The sequence below is a fragment of the Leuresthes tenuis genome, unplaced genomic scaffold, assembly GCF_036924035.1.
Source record: "Leuresthes tenuis unplaced genomic scaffold, fLeuTen1.0.hap1 SCAF_19, whole genome shotgun sequence".
Classification (NCBI taxonomy): Eukaryota; Metazoa; Chordata; class Actinopteri; order Atheriniformes; family Atherinopsidae; genus Leuresthes; species Leuresthes tenuis.
Genome location: NW_027325373.1, coordinates 17,746,600 through 17,763,592, shown reverse-complemented (window position 1 = coordinate 17,763,592; position 16,993 = coordinate 17,746,600). Strand labels below are relative to the sequence as shown.

General features: G+C 40.6%; 1 protein-coding gene across 2 annotated transcripts in view; it reads left to right on the top strand.

The window, feature by feature from the left end:
* Positions 1-620: 620 nt before the first annotated feature.
* The window catches only part of clip1b (CAP-GLY domain containing linker protein 1b), a 42,206-nt gene continuing 25,833 nt past the window's right edge, over positions 621-16,993 (top strand). Inside the window, exons 1-12 of one of the 2 annotated variants that reach the window (XM_072371459.1) lie at positions 621-729; positions 4,480-4,665; positions 4,845-5,225; positions 6,272-6,405; positions 6,582-6,706; positions 6,911-7,112; positions 8,856-9,053; positions 10,043-10,146; positions 11,490-11,550; positions 12,296-12,400; positions 15,317-15,478; positions 15,736-15,831. In XM_072371459.1, the coding sequence (XP_072227560.1) occupies positions 4,575-4,665; positions 4,845-5,225; positions 6,272-6,405; positions 6,582-6,706; positions 6,911-7,112; positions 8,856-9,053; positions 10,043-10,146; positions 11,490-11,550; positions 12,296-12,400; positions 15,317-15,478; positions 15,736-15,831 (1,659 nt within the window). In that variant the 5' untranslated portion in view covers positions 621-729; positions 4,480-4,574. The remainder of the gene's footprint in view (positions 730-4,479; positions 4,666-4,844; positions 5,226-6,271; positions 6,406-6,581; positions 6,707-6,910; positions 7,113-8,855; positions 9,054-10,042; positions 10,147-11,489; positions 11,551-12,295; positions 12,401-15,316; positions 15,479-15,735; positions 15,832-16,993) is intronic. The other variant, XM_072371460.1, reaches the window with a different exon arrangement.

Here is a 16,993-nt window from a genome sequence, read left to right as displayed (position 1 = left end):
TCCTGCTGCATCTCTATCTCTATCTCTATTACCTTTGTATTAGCCAGTAGTCTCACATTTCCCATGATGATCAAGGGAATAAACGGTTTAACACTTCAACTCATCTTGATTTTGGGGTCTTATTCCAGGCATTACTTGAGGAAAGCTCAGTTAGCTACAGACGAACAGGGTAACAGCTTTCCTGTTGCCATGGTTACGCATGACAACGGAGGTTGCCCAATTGCCAGTCACCAGTCCTTCTGGCAGCACAGCATCCAAACCAGCTCAGAAAAATGTTGCAGAAATATGTTTTCACAGAAAAAAGATCAGTACATCTCAAGAAGATGCAAAGAAAGACACAACATGTCCTCTGGGCCGACGACTTTCTGTACCGGAGATCTGAAGTAGTGCTGTTACTCCTAAATTCTTTTCAACCCAGGATTCTTACTTATATTTATAGTACCTTGTTACTATAGGTATATACATATGTATACATTAATTTATCTTAATCACCTTTTTTGCTATCTTCTCTGATTTGAGGAACCATTTTTTTTTATATTTGAATTTAAAAAGTACGAGCTCATGTTTGTGTCCCTGAAGCGGGCACCAGTTTCCAAGGTGACGTCAGGCTGTGTCTGTCGGGGCTGGGCAGGGAAACGGGAGCCGCTGGAAAAACATGTAACGGTGCAAGGTACGCAGCACCTTCCCAAGACTTCCCTCACTGAGACCCAGTTCACTCAAAGAGACCAAGTAAGCTCTTACAACAACTTTTTTCCCCCACCGCTGTGCACTTTAATTTGTGGTAACATAGTTGTTTTACATCAGGCTCAGTTTGTGGTTTTCTTGCTAATCTGAGGCTAGCTAGCTTTGGCATTCCGACAGAGAATGGCTTTAGCTACAGGACACAAAATATGTCATCATCTCAACTTATTTGCTGCTAAATTAGACCGTGAATCAGAGCAAACTGGCGTCGTGAAATTTTTTGAGTAGGGTGTTGAGTTGAAGTTATCCTGCTGTAGCTCCAGATATGTCAGAGCCCAGCCCAGCCCAGCCCAGACACACACACACACACAACCACACGGGCCAGCCTCATTGTGTGGCTCTACGCTGACGGTTTATGAATTTATTTATGGGTGATATGTAAAGCTTGGAGCGCCACAGTTATCTGTGAGACTGGGGAGCGTCGGGGCTGAGGTTTGACAGCTCCATGTGTGCTTGTTGTTTTGCTCTGGCTGCTCCGTCTGGGCGGGGTTAAGAGCTCTGAGGTAATGTTACAGTATAATCTTACACCTTCTTCTTGTACCTGGTCATTATATAGGTTTCTACTGTCTGCCTGTGGCTACAGATCAATGTTAAGCTAGAACAGAATTAACTTTTGTCAGGCTGTGGAGCTGTATTGTAGTGTTTGCCTATGTTTTTAACACCATGGGTGTAATGAAGCTCTATAAGATCTGACAAAATATCACCACTCTTGGAAGATTTATTTAATTTCTTGAAGAAAAGTTTGAACACTCTTTCTGCTGTGCCAAGATGCGTCATCATCCTGAAATAGGACCTCAGCATCACCAAATCTCCTTTATACCAAATGAATGAAAAGAGTCGCCGTCTCGCCTGGTCCTTAACCTGACATCAACCCCTCATCACCAAAGATGGTGGAAATGTGCTTGTTTTTTTGCAGACGAATGCTCCACAGTCCATAACAGCTTCTCCTTAGCCCACTGTAACCCTGTTTTTAGGTGTTAGTGATTTATGTTTGGTTTTTCGGGATGGAAATATAATTTCCTTCAGCATGTTTTTTTACAGTTTGACTCCCGTTTCATTTATTTTGTGGCACATCTTATGTTTTCAGGCATATTGCTTTGAGTTTCCTGTGTTTGACGCTTTGACGTCTTCCTCGCTGTATGTTTCCCTTTTACAACTTTACCAATTTGTTTGTACTTGCCCCAAATTTTAGACACAGCTGACTGAGATCAACCAACATATTTTACCACACTGTAAGCTGAATGACCTTCTGGAAAGAGTTTTATAATCATTTCCATTGTTTCCACCGACAGCTGTCCAGTTGGGGACATGTCTCCTGTCAATCAGCAGGTGTAACAGCTCTTTAAACTCTGCAAACTCCCTTTTAACGGCAGACTCATTTACATAGTGAGACTTGTGTAGATATTTGTTTTTAAAATGTAAATTACAAGCTGATTTCAGGGTTTCTACCTCCAGTTGATCTGAAAATAATGTGCCCAAAAGTACAGTAATTTGTGGATATTCACTGGAACTAAAAAAAAAAAAAGGTCTTAGATTTACAGGTGTTTATGTAGAACTTACCTTTTCACGAGGCCAAAAGTAGTTAAGACAATTGTCTCGAAAGCTCCTTTATTGACATGTGTGGTCTATTTCTTTATTTCCTCATTCAGTTAAGCTGGTAAAAGCTCTGGAGTTTGGCATTTGGAGCCTGTTGCTGTAAACCCACAATGTATGCTAAAAGGAATATTTAATGGATGTGAAACAGGCTATTCTTATAGGCTGAAACAACAACAAAAATCAATCAGAGAAGAAGTAAGAGTGTTAAGAGGAGACGAATCTACAGTTTGGGTCATTCAGAGAAAAAAAACAACTTTTAAGTGAGCTCGACAGGGTAAAAAGACCTGGACGTCCACAGATGATTGAGGATGCTTTCCATGATTAAAAAAAGAAAAAGAAGAACTTCAGGAGGGAGACACACCGTAAACAGAAGATCTCACAAGAGCAGAGCTCACCACAAGCTGTGAAACATTAAGAAACTGAAAGGAGAAAGGTCAGTTTAGACTTTGTCAGAAACCAGAGAAGGTCTGGAACAACATTATACGGGCAGAAGAAATGAAGATCGAGGGTAGGGTTAGACAAACACATCAGATTTAGACAAAAATGGAGACTGACCCAAAACATGCTGCAAAATAACATTTAGTTTTTTTTTCTCTCAACCCAGTTTAGTTTTATTTCACCTACTGAAGCCAGAACCAAAGGCAGAAAGACCTCAAAGCAAACAGCAACTGAAAACAGTGAGGAGCTCCAGACTTCAGGCAGTCATTTCTTTCAAAGGATCCTCAACAAAGAATATTTGACATCTAGTTTTGCTCATTACATTTGAACTAAAGAGATGTAACTCCTAAACCCTTCCTTCAATTTGGACAGAGTATCTTAAAGGGACATTTTGTTTATTTTTAAAGAAATCATGAGCTATCGGTGTGTTAGCCGCAGTCATAGCACTCCTACCACCCCGGTGGTGTTAAAAAGGTAAATGCACTTAACTTTTATTACCTTGAGTGCAGAATTAATACACTTTGTTATGTAATAAGAGATCTAAGGCTGCAGTAAAATGAAAATGAACATGTTAGATAGTTGTGAGTGTATCATTTCACACAAATATCTAATTATTTATAGGCTGACATGCAGGCTGCCACAGATGTCTCTGCAAAAAGCAAATACGAGTCCAACGTTTTTTAAAGCTCAAACGTAAAGGGCCGTGTAGATGAAAACACAGCGTTTAGTGTGCGAGACAAAGTCTGTCTTGTTGCAGTCGGAGTGAATCATCTCTGTGGTCGGGCAACCGTCCACCACTTCCAACAATAACGGGCAGAAAAATAAGACCTCGTTCAAACTCGGGACACTGCGTTGTCCGAGCCGCTCACTCAGAAATACCGATGTGGTTTTGGGTGGCGATGGAGGTCCTGATGAATAGAGGTTTTATTATTGTGCAAACAATAATTCAAAGTACATGAAATGAGGCTTTTGATGCTGATCCCTGGAGGTATGTCCTGTTGATCTCTTTGAACAAGACACACCTTTGTTAACAACCGAGTGCCGAGGTGGATAATCAGGGGAGCTGCTACCTGGAACCACGTTTAACTGCTGGGTTCATCTGACAAGTAGGCAAAGTTAAAGGTAAAAATCACCGGGCAAAACTGTTTGATTTAACACTCAGTTGAACCTCCTTCGGCCTTTGCAGAAGACAAACATGAAATGAAAGCCGATTAAGTTTGGGTCACATTTTTCTCAGCAGGTATACATAGGAAATAAATCTTTATTTTCAAAGAAAGTACTGGTAATATGGCCAGATTTATGCCACATTTGGCCCGTGATGTGTGTCAAATGTAACTCTTTTCATCCGAAATGAGACATATCGCAGCTGGCGGTAATACTGATGTTTTTATTTTAAAATGAAAATTTGCTAGCTGACAAAACGTTGGTCGATGCTTATTTACAGAATGTTTGTGTGCTTCTTGGGAATTTAAGCTCTGTAAATATCAGTAACCATGAACTTGTATTGTGAAGCAGTAATACCTACTTTGTGTGAAGAAGATTAAACATCGAAAGGTCCCAGATATTGTGCCTGTTTTTATGTTTTATGCCTCCTTGTTTGACTCCTAACATCCACTTCGTGTTTATTTGTGTGTTGCCCGACTGAAACGTTGTGTTTCTGTTTTTGGGTTGATTGAGACTTCTTATTTTTCCTTGGTTTTCCAGATCTCTTCCATCACATTGGGACAGTTTGGGGTGGTGGGGAAGGCCTTGTCCCCCACCTCGATCAGGCCCCCCCACCTCTGTACAAACAGGGAGCCATGAGTACATCGGGCAAGGCCAGCGGGCTGAAACCTCCCAGTAAAATCCTCCGTCCATCTGGGGTGCCATCAAAAACGTCCCCGTCATCTGGTGAGAAGTGACTGAAATGTTAATACCACATGTGGAAAAACATCACACAAATGTAAATATAAGTGCTGCAGATGTGTGTTTAAAGTAGAATTACTATTTGAAATAACTGAGAATTATTTGACCAGCTTTTAAAAGGACTGAAAAGCTTTAAATAAAACTGATTCTGATTCTGATGTCAGGTGCTCCAAAGCCAGTTCCTCCAGAGAAGTCCACAGGCAGTGTGACCTCACCGACCCAGGATGGAAACATGGACTTTCAGATCGGCGACAGGGTCTGGGTGAATGGCAACAAGCCCGGGCAGGTGCAGTTTGTCGGGGGCACGCAGTTTGCTCCTGGGCAGTGGGCGGGCATCGTGCTGGATGAGCCCATCGGGAAGAACGATGGGTCGGTGGCGGGTGTCCGGTACTTCCAGTGTGAAGATGGGCGGGGCATATTCACACGGCCTTCAAAGCTGTCCAGGACGCCGCTGCCTGAGAAGGAGGCGAACGGGGGTCAAGCAAGCCCAGCACCAGCAGCTTCTGCAACAACCGAGTCTGCGCCTGCTGGCCCGACCCCCCCCGGTAACTACCAGAAAGTTTGTTAGATTTGGAGCTGTGTTTATGTTCAGAACTGTGCAAAAGTTTTGATGCAGCTCACATTTCTTTATATTTTCCTTGTAACCTTTTAAAGTGGCCTTGAGCGATAGTTCTCCAGCCTTTCTGAAGGTCTTTTAAAGTTTTTCTTTGAACATTGGCTACTTTTTCGATCATTTTCAGTCCAGTTCTTGTGTTTTTAGTTTGTTAAGCTACTCAACTCTGACCTATGAGTCATTAAAGCATAAAAAAGGCTCCTAACTCAAGGGATGAACCAGTTTTGAGTCGACACATAACAGACAACTTAGCAAAGAACCGGTTTTAAATCGTATCTTTAGACACTTTGTTACCAGCTGCCTGTCACAAAAACACATAATGTGTTCCCTTTTCTTTAGTTTCATCTATGAAAAACACAGAAGATAACACAGTTTGACAGACAGAAAACAAGGTGATTCCCAAAGAGCTATTAGCTGAAAACTTGGCATATCTCAGCATGGTGTGCAGTGTGTCCTTAAAACATTTGAGGAAACTGGACAAGTGGAGGACAAAAGAAGAAGTGTCAGGCCTAAAAAACTATCTACAAAAGATGAACAGTATCTGAAAGTGATGTCCTTAAGAAAGAGGAAAAAATCCAGCTCATTAGAATTGTACAAACTCTGTTTTTCTCCTAAATAATATATTTACATATATGTTTGTGCCACCTTTAGGGAAGAAAAATATAAAAGTATTGAGAGATGCACTGACAGACTGTTGGTTTGGATGTTTAATGAGATTTGTTTGTCCATGAAGAAATGAGGTGTGGCTCAAGACTTTAACACAGTACAGTCGCATCTCAAGTCATGACTGGCCGTATTCTCACAGAGTGATGTATGTTTTATCCAGTGTCACATGAAGTTGGCTGTTTCATCAAATTAAATTCAAATTCAAAGAATTCCTGCTACACTTAACATAGCTGTTCTTAACTTGTGTTGCCTTCCGTTTTTGTGGAGTTCAGAAGCTTTAGATCACTTTTGAACCCGTGTGTCTCTGCTCAGCCCAGGCCACCAGCATTAAGACAAGCAGTGCGCTTACCCGAATGGTGACATCCAGCGAGTCGGTGTCCAACCTTTCAGACCCGGACTCAATGAAGAAGAACAGGAGGGAGCTGAGGCTGGGAGATCGCGTGTTGGTAAGAAGCAAAGCAACATTAAACTTTTCTTGCTTTCAATTCAACAAAAAGTTCCCGTGTTGAATTGATCCAAATTGGTCGAAACGCTCGTTTAATTTGGGTGAAATCTACTTGGTCGTACGGAGGTTTGTTTGATTTAATCCCAGATAAATTCTGAATCTGTTTTTGGTTTGAAGGTTGGTGGGACGAAGGCAGGAGTGGTGCGCTTTCTGGGAGAAACGGAGTTCGCCAAAGGAGAGTGGTGTGGAGTGGAACTGGATGAACCTCTTGGCAAGAATGACGGCGCTGTCGCCGGGTCCAGGTGAAGAACACCGATACAGGGCGAATCTGTTCTTGAGTTCCCATTCATTTTTGGCAGATTTAATTTGTAGAACATATGCAGATGCAGTTTAGGTTTGGTGGAAACAAAATGGTTCCTCCATGAAACTGTCACAACAATGCCTGCGGATTTTCTTAAGTAACCAGGTCATTTATTGCTATTAAGCCTTCGGACTTTTGCTCTCAGGTATTTCCAGTGTTTGCCCAGGTATGGCCTGTTTGCTCCCGTCCACAAGGTGACACGGATTGGCTTCCCCAGCACCACCCCCAGCAAGGCAAAGAGCTCACGGAGGAGGTCCACGCTCAAGAGGAGCCCCAGTGCGTCCTCCATCAGCTCCCTCAGCTCCGCCACCTCATCGATCAGCGGCAAACCCAGCCGGGCAGGACTGGTAGGACTCACGCCACACTGCAGAGCTGCATCTCAGAAAGAAAATACATTTACTGAATAGAATTAAAATGATGCTCTTCTACTCTTATTAGGGTTAAAAACTAAAAACTTCTAAAAGCTCTATCCAGTTCTTCTTCTGTCTTTTTTTAATATTTCTCATATAAAAGTATCTGTACAGCAAAGAACCTACAAGAATTTTATGACATTGTCCTCAATATTAATAATTTTTTCAATTTTACTTTGTAATATTTGACTTTTGTAGTAATGAAATCTATGATTTTTCTGTTATCACAAATGAAGCCAGGAAGTAATTTCAATCTTATTGTATCTTTTATCAATTGATCTGTTTGATTCACAAATGTTTTTTTTTTTCTAATTTATTATCATTTTTTTATCATCGTTTTTGTTGTCTTGTCAGAAACAGCTGGACCGGTCCTTGAAGAACTTGAATAAGGACGACTAGACTTCTTTTTCTTGATACTTCACCTCTCATCCGCAAGGTTTCTTCACTTCTGAACACTGAGACTGACTAAAAAAACCCACACATTGGTCAGCTGGTTCAGGGCCTTGTGACCTAAACAAATCACCAATTGTGAACGGCCTCTTTGCTGCTTCTAAGCTGATACTCTCCATTTACCAGTTTGGAACCGAAGAAGCCTTTCAGATAAGAGGTGAAACATCTTCAAGAATGAAGAAAAAGTCCAGTTACCCTTATTCAAGCTCTTAGGACTACCATGACCTGGATGACTAGAGATTTAGCTGATATTAAGTTAAAAAGTTTCAGGCCAATCAGTTTGAACACGTAGAGATGTCAAACTGAAATGTATAAACGAGTCGACTCAGCGTCCGAACAATAGTGCTCTGCACTTCACCTCCAGGGGGCGCCACATACTCACAAGCTTTATGTTGTAAATTTATACCAAATTTCATGACTTGTGTTCACCTCCATTTCACCTTTCAGACAGCAAGAAAATCACAGAAAATCACCCGTATGTCCACGAGAGCTTGTTAAAATAATGAAATTTGGTTAATTTTGCTGTGTATGTGCACCAGGGAGGGATGGCAACTGCAACAGGTGAACTTGTGAACATGCATGACAGGCATTAGTTCAACACGTGGTGACTGATAAATGTTATTTTGATACGACGTCGGCTAGTAGACGAGTCAGGAATAAAACGGAACCATATATGAAAACCATGTGATTTATGTACAACCCAATGTAGCCATTTAACAATGATAGTTCAATGTAATCTTACAAATCCCACAGCTAGAAGAAGGTTAGCTTTATTCATAAGAAGGCTGCAAGAAAAACAATTAATTTGGCTTTTTCAAAAGATATAGAGGTGATCTCTCTGCCTAACTCACAAACAAAAAGATTTATTCATTTTATTTAATTCGAACCTCTAAAGAAGACTATTTATTATCTGGAAGTATTTACTTCCTGGAGTCTTTCATAAGCAAATTTAGTCTTTTATAAGAACAGACGTCACAAAGCGCTTCACAAAAGATGAATAAAGACGTATAATGAACAAAACAATAGACATGTACACCAGTCAACCTGATAAAAACATGCCACGACCAGATAAACAAGACACAACTAAACAAAATCCGGTTTGAACAAAAGTTACCACGAGAGCATGAAAGTGTTGTCGATCCTGGCTCCTTACCTTCATTTCTCAACAAACATCTCTCAGGTAACACTCCACAGAATGAAACACGGGCGTTTGTGTCGTTTTTTTTTCAGCTGACGGAGACGTCGGCTCGCTACGCTCGCAAGATTTCGGGCACCACGGCGCTGCAGGAGGCTCTGAAGGAGAAGCAGCAGCACATCGAGCAGCTGCTGGCAGAGAGGGACCTGGAGAGGTGTGAGGTGGCCAAAGCAACCAGCCACGCAGGAGAGGTGCAGCAGGAGCTGACTCTGCTGAGGAAAGGCCGGGAGCAGGTCAGATACACGCGCGCATGGGTGTTTCCTGCAGCTAATCCAGAAAGTTATAAACCTCTCCGTCTAGGATTCCTTCATTTTTAAGCTTCCAAAAGACGTTTATAAGGAGTTCGGAATTAGAGTTTCAGAAAGTCATTTTGAGATGCTCGACAAGGAAGCTGTCGCAGAGAAGAAAACACAATGAAATAACAAGAAAAAGTGATTCCAGATGGTGTTTTATCACATACTGACAAATGGATCTTTGCCTTTAGGTTGAGGATTCCCTTTTGGTTCCGTTGAATGACGATAACATGACGCTCTGATCCTCTGATGAATCCTTCCAGCGATAGCTTCTCTCACCGAATCTTTGAACAGGGATCTTTGCTAATTTGTGCCATCTTAGATTATATTCTTAAATGTTATAGTTTATATTGTGGATTTATTTCAAAAGCGCAGGACTAACTGAAGTGTCGGGACTTTAGTAATTATGAAACATCTTGAATCGCGCTGAGAGTCATTAGAAATCAGATTGACCCAGAAAAGCATGAAAGCCGCAGAAGTCGGAAAGTAAACTAAATGTTACTTTAGTACTAAGATAAAAACGTTAAAACTTATAAGATATTTGGATTGTTTTTTGTATATGTAAGTCTTATAAAAGGCTAAATGTTAAATGTAATTTGAAAATGTATAAAGAGACTTTATTTATTAGAGTTTACAGACATTTAATTAATCCGAAAAATCTGTAAAGTAACATTTTATACAGAATTCACAGTGTGCACACTTTAACTTCTATTCTAAGACTAATTCAAGACATAGTTTGTAATTATTATTTATATTATTCTTGAACAAATAGCGTAATGCAACATTGTTCACAGAAATGTTCAAATGCCCGAGGAAATGTACAGATGTCGAATAAATTCAGAATATGTTAAAGATAACTTCATCAACAGGTGTAAATATTAGGGGATCTGAGATGGTCACTGATAAATGCCTGATATCTGGCGTTTCAGTACGCGGTGGAGATGGAGGCCAAGCTGGATCAGCTGCGTTCGCTGGTGGAGGCTGCGGATCGAGACAAAGTGGAGCTGCTCAACCAGCTGGAGGAGGAGAAGAGGTGGGTGCTCCGACCTCACAGGTGACCTGCACAGATAACACAGTGTACAGCGGATAACCCGAGAGGCCGGACCAGCGAACACCAAACTGATTGAAAAATACATGATTGAAAGTTTTCTTTTTCAGCGCTCACAGGTGAAGTTGGTACTGATGACTCTGGTACTGGCTCAGGTTGTTGAAACACCGCCCCACAGATTGTAGCCACACTGTTGTTTCTATGGAGGAAACATTACCTATGTTACAGGTTTACTTATGTACCGGTATATGTATAGTGCTGCATTCAATGACAGGCTGGAATATGTCCCTGTTTTATACCTAAATAAAAATCCTTTACTTCTACGAACAAACATGGGAATAAGAATCTCGCTTTTCTATGCAGCTGCTGCAGTGGATTTGGTGGAGAAACAAAGTGAATGCATTACAGAGAGAAAAGTGGACAAACACATACAGACAGTTTATTGAATTAACAAAAGGTTAACAAGCTCGCCTTAAACAATTTAGATCAGCAACAGGGGGAAATATTTGTTCATATTTTGCTTTTTAGTTTGGAGTTAGACCTAAGTCCTGGCCAAGAGGGCAGCAAAAGACAAAATATCATCATAAAAGACACTTTGAAAGGTTTCTATGTTCACCATAGTTTAGCTCAGACAGAAACAGACACGGTGATATTGTCTTTTCTTTAGAATAAAAATAGTTCCTCTTCTATAATACGTACGTGGTAGATGTCATAAATAGATGAATCAATAAATGAATAGATAAATAGATAAAGTTGTTGTTCACTGAAGAGACTCTTTTATTTTGCTTGTTAGCTTTTATTTTAAGTGGGATCTCAAAAAAATGAAAAAAAAATCCAAGACCAGTCAAATAAGTACCAAATAATTTCCATTAATCCTAATAATCTTTCTGAATTTAAAGCCAACTCAGTTTATCTATATTGAACCAGTTCACTGACTTAAAACACATCTATTTCAATTGGCTTTCATTCAACTGTTTGGTATATTGTTTCACATGCTTCATCTTTTCTTTCTTTGATACGATGTTGTGCTTTTTTTTTTGTTTTTTTTTGCGAAGCACTTTGTGACATCTGTTCTGGAGGAAAAGTGCCGCCGGGATAACATTCACTTACCTACTTCACAGACAAAGTAAATTAGTTCAAATCAAATCAGGTTACATCTACGTCTTTTTCATTAAAAGCAAATTCAGTCCAAGTTTGTTTAAGCTCTGCTTTCCCTTTTTTTAAGGTTGTTAAGGCTGTTAGAATCATCTTTTTCCACGCTCTGGAGGCAAAGCGTGAGTGTTGTAATGAGCGACCAGCATTGGTTCATTTCTGTCCCTGTTCCACAGGAAAGTGGAGGACCTGCAGTTTCGTGTGGAGGAGGCCTGCATCACCAAAGGAGACCTCGAGGTAACCAAATATTCAGTGAAGTATATTCTCAGTAAAATGTTATCAGACTTTAATGGACGTCTTCTTTGAGTCAACAAGATCAAGTTTAATTTCATTTAATTTGACTTAAATTAAAACCTGTTGCAGTAATGTCAAGCCCCAGGTTTCTGGTGGACCTTTTTAATTGACATCTTTTATTTTTCACATAAATCCTGACTCTTTTTGCTCTGTTCTCTTTTATTCTACCCCACGTGAATAACTAAGACATTCTAAGAGGTTTTGAGGTTTTTCCTTCTCCTGCTCTCTGTAAATCATTCATTTTCTTCCTTGTTCAGGCTCATCGTTCGTCCTTCTCCGTTGATTTGCATACATTCGCTCATCTGCATACCCTTCCTCTCATATTACTCTCACCATCCTCAGCACTAACGTGACATGTTTTGCGCATCCTGTTTCTGTTTTTCTTCTCACTCTTCTTACATGCCTTCACCTTCTTTCGCTACGCTTATTGTCTGTATCTTCCTCACTCTTGAGAAGGATTAGTGCCTGAATTTGTTTTGTGTGCGGGAAAGAAGAGAAGTTAACACATCTGAGATCTTGGAATTAACCTGGAATATTTCAAGGACCAGACTCCATGATACCAGCACTGCTTTCTTACCGGCTGCTCTTCCTTTTAAAGTTTTCTTTTTCCGTCTGTTCCACAAGGCTGGCATGTCAGTGTTGCATTAGTGTTTGTTCTCCTTCTCCTCCTGCTTTCTCTTACTAACAGACGCAGACCAGGCTGGAGCATGCCCACATAAAGGAGCTTGAGCAGAGCCTGCTCTTTGAAAAGACCAAAGCTGAAAAACTCCAGAGGGATTTAGAGGACACTAGGGTAATGCTGGCGCTCGTGGTCCCACAGCAGGACTGCGTGATACGCTTTTCCCCACTGACTTTGTTAGTGATACACAGCGATTTATTGAAGTAACTGCAGCATGAAGAGAACTGACAATTTCTCATCTCATCTGCCTGTATCTATTATAATAACCCGGGTTTATTATAGTGAACATGCATGAGTGCTTGAGTTTATTAAAGCATATCGTTTGCTTCTGTCAGTGCTGACTTCGAAGGAGAAGGCTGATGCCATTCAACATTTTTCCTGCCAGCAAATCCCATGAAAAGAACCAACAATGTGTTTCAGATTGCACATACATTGTGCTATGTTCCACTGTCGGAGATAGTTATAAAAACCGTCTGTGGAAGGATCTTACACTGACAAAAGATAAAGGGTTAGTCTGTTATGTTGTTAATTATTAGTCTATAATCTAATTTTCAACAAATTTCGCAGAAAGATCAAAACCAGCTCTACTTTCCTTCCTTATTTGTGGCACCACCAGTCTTTAGACATATTCTTTTATATATGTGCAGAAAAACAGGAAGAAAGGGAGAAGTTATGGAAACATGTGCAAACACAAATGAAAATACAGTATTTAAGAGAAAATTCTAATGAGCTCTAAAGTCACTATTTAGTCTGAGCTCCTTTATTCTCCAACACAGCCTGAACCCTCTTAGACCAGCTTTCTGTCATTTCTTTAAGTAGTCTTCAGGAATAGTTCTCCAGGCTTCTTGAAGGACATCCCAAAGCTCTCCTTTGGATGTTGGCTGCCTTTTGTTCCGTTCTCTGTCAGATGATCCCACACTGCTTCAATAATGTTGAGGTCTGGGCTCTGGGGAGGATTCATCCCTCCATAAGACCTGTTGCCACTGAGATGCCACATGCATCTCTCAGGTCCTGTGTCAGGTCTTTGCTTTATTTTTTCCTCTTTCTTAAGGACATCACATAGATGTGTCTTTGTGACAGGCTGCTGGTAACAAAGTGTCTAAAGATACGATTTAAAACTGGTTCTTTGCTAAGTTGTCTGTTATGTGTCGACTCAACACTGGTTCATCCCTTGAGTTCGGAGCCGTTTTAATGCCTGAATGGATCATAGGTCAGAGTTAAGTGGCTTAACAAACAAAAAAAAAAAACACATTCTTATGAAAATGTCCAGGTATAAGGTCTGAACTGAAAAATGAGTGAATAAGCAGCAAATGTCCAAAGAAAAACTTTGAAAGACCTTCAGAAAGCCTGGAGAACTGTTGCTCAATATCACTCAAAAGATCAAAAGATTGTACGACAGTCTGGCTGCTTGGAAGCAAAATATAAAGAAAAGAGAGCTGAATCCAAACTTGCGCAGTATATGTTAAAAGGTCACATATACAAAAATTGATTTTTATAGATTTCTTGGACAACTGAACACTCATTTTAAACAATTTTTTTCTCAAAGTAGAAGAATAGTGCAGTTGTAGGAGACTATTTTAATGATATTTAATGATTAATCCACATTTGTATCCTTTAGTATTTGTGGCTGATGGAAACCAGCATTGTGTGTTCATTGCAATGTGAGAACGTGTCATCCAGAGCCCCCCCAGTCATCTTTAATCTTAGACGATTTTAAATTGTTATTAAAACCATGCTTTATATTCCCTGAAGAAAAAAACATGTTGATGTTTGATTTTCATTCCTCTCGATCATGACTTATGACACATTAGGAGTGTGTGTGGTGGTGCATTTCTCTTTTTCTGGCCTTTCCTTTATTTCTTCTTCTATTCGTATGTTCAGGATGCTTCTGGGCTGTAGTCCTTGTGCGGCCAATGACTAGAAAAACAGCAATAAATCACACTTTCTCTATTATCTGAGCAGATGTGAGCAGAACAGGAAAGTGTGAAGGTGTAGATGGGCCTATTAACGTAACCCGCGTAAAATAATTGGTCTCATTTACTTCCTCAGTCTTTGGGTCAACATAGCCTGTCGGTTTGTTTATTTTTTCAGTGCAGGAGCTGGACCAGTTCACTCATCATTACAAAAGTAGTAGCTCAGTGTAGCTATAAAGAAATGAAAGATTTTGTATTTCTCTATTTAGATAAAGAGTCCAACTGTTCTGACATCTATCTGATCTTAGATGCAATGAAGTTGCTTTTAAAATTCATCAGTTGGGACTTTCATGGGGCTTGCTGGCTTTCAGACAAATGCCGAAGACATCAATTATCCTTTAAGAAGCTTTGACTCGTCTTTGATGAGTCAAAGTCGCACATTGACTCTACTGGCACCAGGTTCTCTTTAGATCAGTCAAAAAGTTTGGTTTGTTTTAGTCAACGTTCCTCATGTTAATGTTCCAAAGTAGGCTCTAAAGGCGACAAATGATTTCAAAAATCAACATCCCAGCTGTTTTTTTTTAACTGAATTACGTGTCCCCTGTGTGTTTGGAATTAAAAAGTGATCAGCCCTTTGTTTTTTTTCTCCTCTCCACGGATTACAAAGGTTGCTTCTGAGCGAGACATTCAGGTTTGTCAACTGGATGAGCCCTTGAACTGCTTAGCAAACAAATCCGCTTTGGCCATGTATATCTCTTAATACATTTAGAATTAAGAGATCTAATGTCACCTTTTTTTTTTTTTCGGTTAGAGCCGCTTCTGTTAACTCAGAAATGTCTCAAAACGAGCTGCTCGTCCGTCAGTAACTCTCCCTGAAAGCGGCATGGGGTTGAAACATAATTAAACCCGGGCCGTTAGCTGAAACTAACATTTAGGAGAAGATAGGAAACAGAGGATGTCACTGAGAGGGTTTATTACATGGAACACAATGCCAAAGTAGCCTACTGACCCGCCCAGACTTATCAAATACTATCTGTAATGTAGATATCTGAAGGTTTTGGACTGCAGTTTACCCCCCCCGTCTCCTGTTTGCCATCATGCCTCCTCTCTGCTCCAGGTGGCCACGGTGTCTGAGCGCTCCAGGATCATGGAGCTGGAGAGGGAGGTGGCAGATCTCCAGCTCAGGCTCCGGGCGTCCCAGCAGAAAGAGGATGCTGCGTCTCTGTCGCAGCAACAGATAGGCAGCCTGAAAGCCCAGGTTCAGTCTCAGGAGAAAAAGGTTTGTGGAGACAATTCCCAGTAGGGGTGTTTTGTTCAGCTGGGCTCGTTAAAAGGATTATTCAGCAGTGTCATCTCTAATATATGGCGAGGTGGTAAAACTGGATGTATAAGTATTATTTCTTTTAACAGCTCTCTGGGCAGTCCTCTCTGCATGTATATATATATCTATGCAGATGTCCATGTTATATGTGTGGGTTGTGTGTTGATACGGCTCTGCTCGGGTGCACATGTGTATACTGTCTGTCTCCCCATCAGATCAGTGAGCTGAGTGTCGACCTGGAGAGCAAACAGAAAGAGGTTCAGTCGGTGCATCAAGATAAGAGCTCTCTGGAGCAGCAGCTAACCAGCCTGGTAAGAACAAGGGAAGAAACTCTGTAGTAAAACTCTGTAGTATCTATATCGCTGGGGGTGATATAGATACAATTTTTGGGGATAAATGGGTCAAGACTGCAAACGTTTGCAAACGTTTGACCACACCTCTTTTCTTTGTAATATCGCTATCTTAAACCATTTAAATGTGTTTCAAGTTGAAAGAGTGGATTTTTTGGCTCTTTAAAACCAAGATCCCCTTGCTGAGTCTACGTCTTTCATCATAATCAGAAATTCGGGACAAAATGAACGAATAGTTCAGGGTCGTAAAGGATGACCAGTGCAGTTTTTACGACTGAAACGGGCTCGCATCTGGTTTTTCATTAACACAAGACGTGTGACGCTCAAACACATTCGGCACGCTGGCATGACCAAAATCATACAAAATCAAACCTCAGACCTTCTGTTTGTTTTTCTATGGTCTGTGTTGTACTACTAAGGTTGTTCTAATCAGGGCATTAAACGCGAAAGAGTCTTAATGAAGCAAAAGTTTGATCTGTATGAAAAAAAGGAGGCAGAAAAGTGGATTTTGCCTTGTCTACGATGCTGGAAAACGAGAATTGACATGATCAGCTGTTGCGATGCAGTGTTGAAACTGCCGTAACATATGCTGCAAGTACAGGTCTGTCACCCATGATTACTTAAAGAATTACATGTAAATGTTCGCAAAACAAGACTTAATTGCCTCCTGTATCTTGTTCTTATGTTAAATAATTGGAGCGGAGAGTCAAACACATTTTGCCACCGGACCGTTTCATCTACAGTGGAGGTGATTGTAGCTTCCCGTTCTTGAGCTCTCTGCTCCAGTTTGAGCTTAAAGAGCAGCTGTTCACTGCATTGTGTTTGATTCAGATCTTTCTTTCAAGAATGATCTGATTTCCTGCAGTTCCAGAAAACACACAAGCACTTGTCCATTAGGAGTCCAGTAAATATGTTCTGATTTCGAACATTTTTGTAAATCTCATTTTCATGAACTCAGTTTAGGGACAACTCTGCGATCTAAGGGCTGTTAAGGACCTCGGTTTGGGAACTGCTGACCAAGATTAAGTGGGATGATAAGAGTTTTTTTTTTTTTTTTTTCTCAGGTGCACTAAATGCCATTTTAAAAGAAGCTGTTAAACGTATAACTCTGCAGTCACATGGT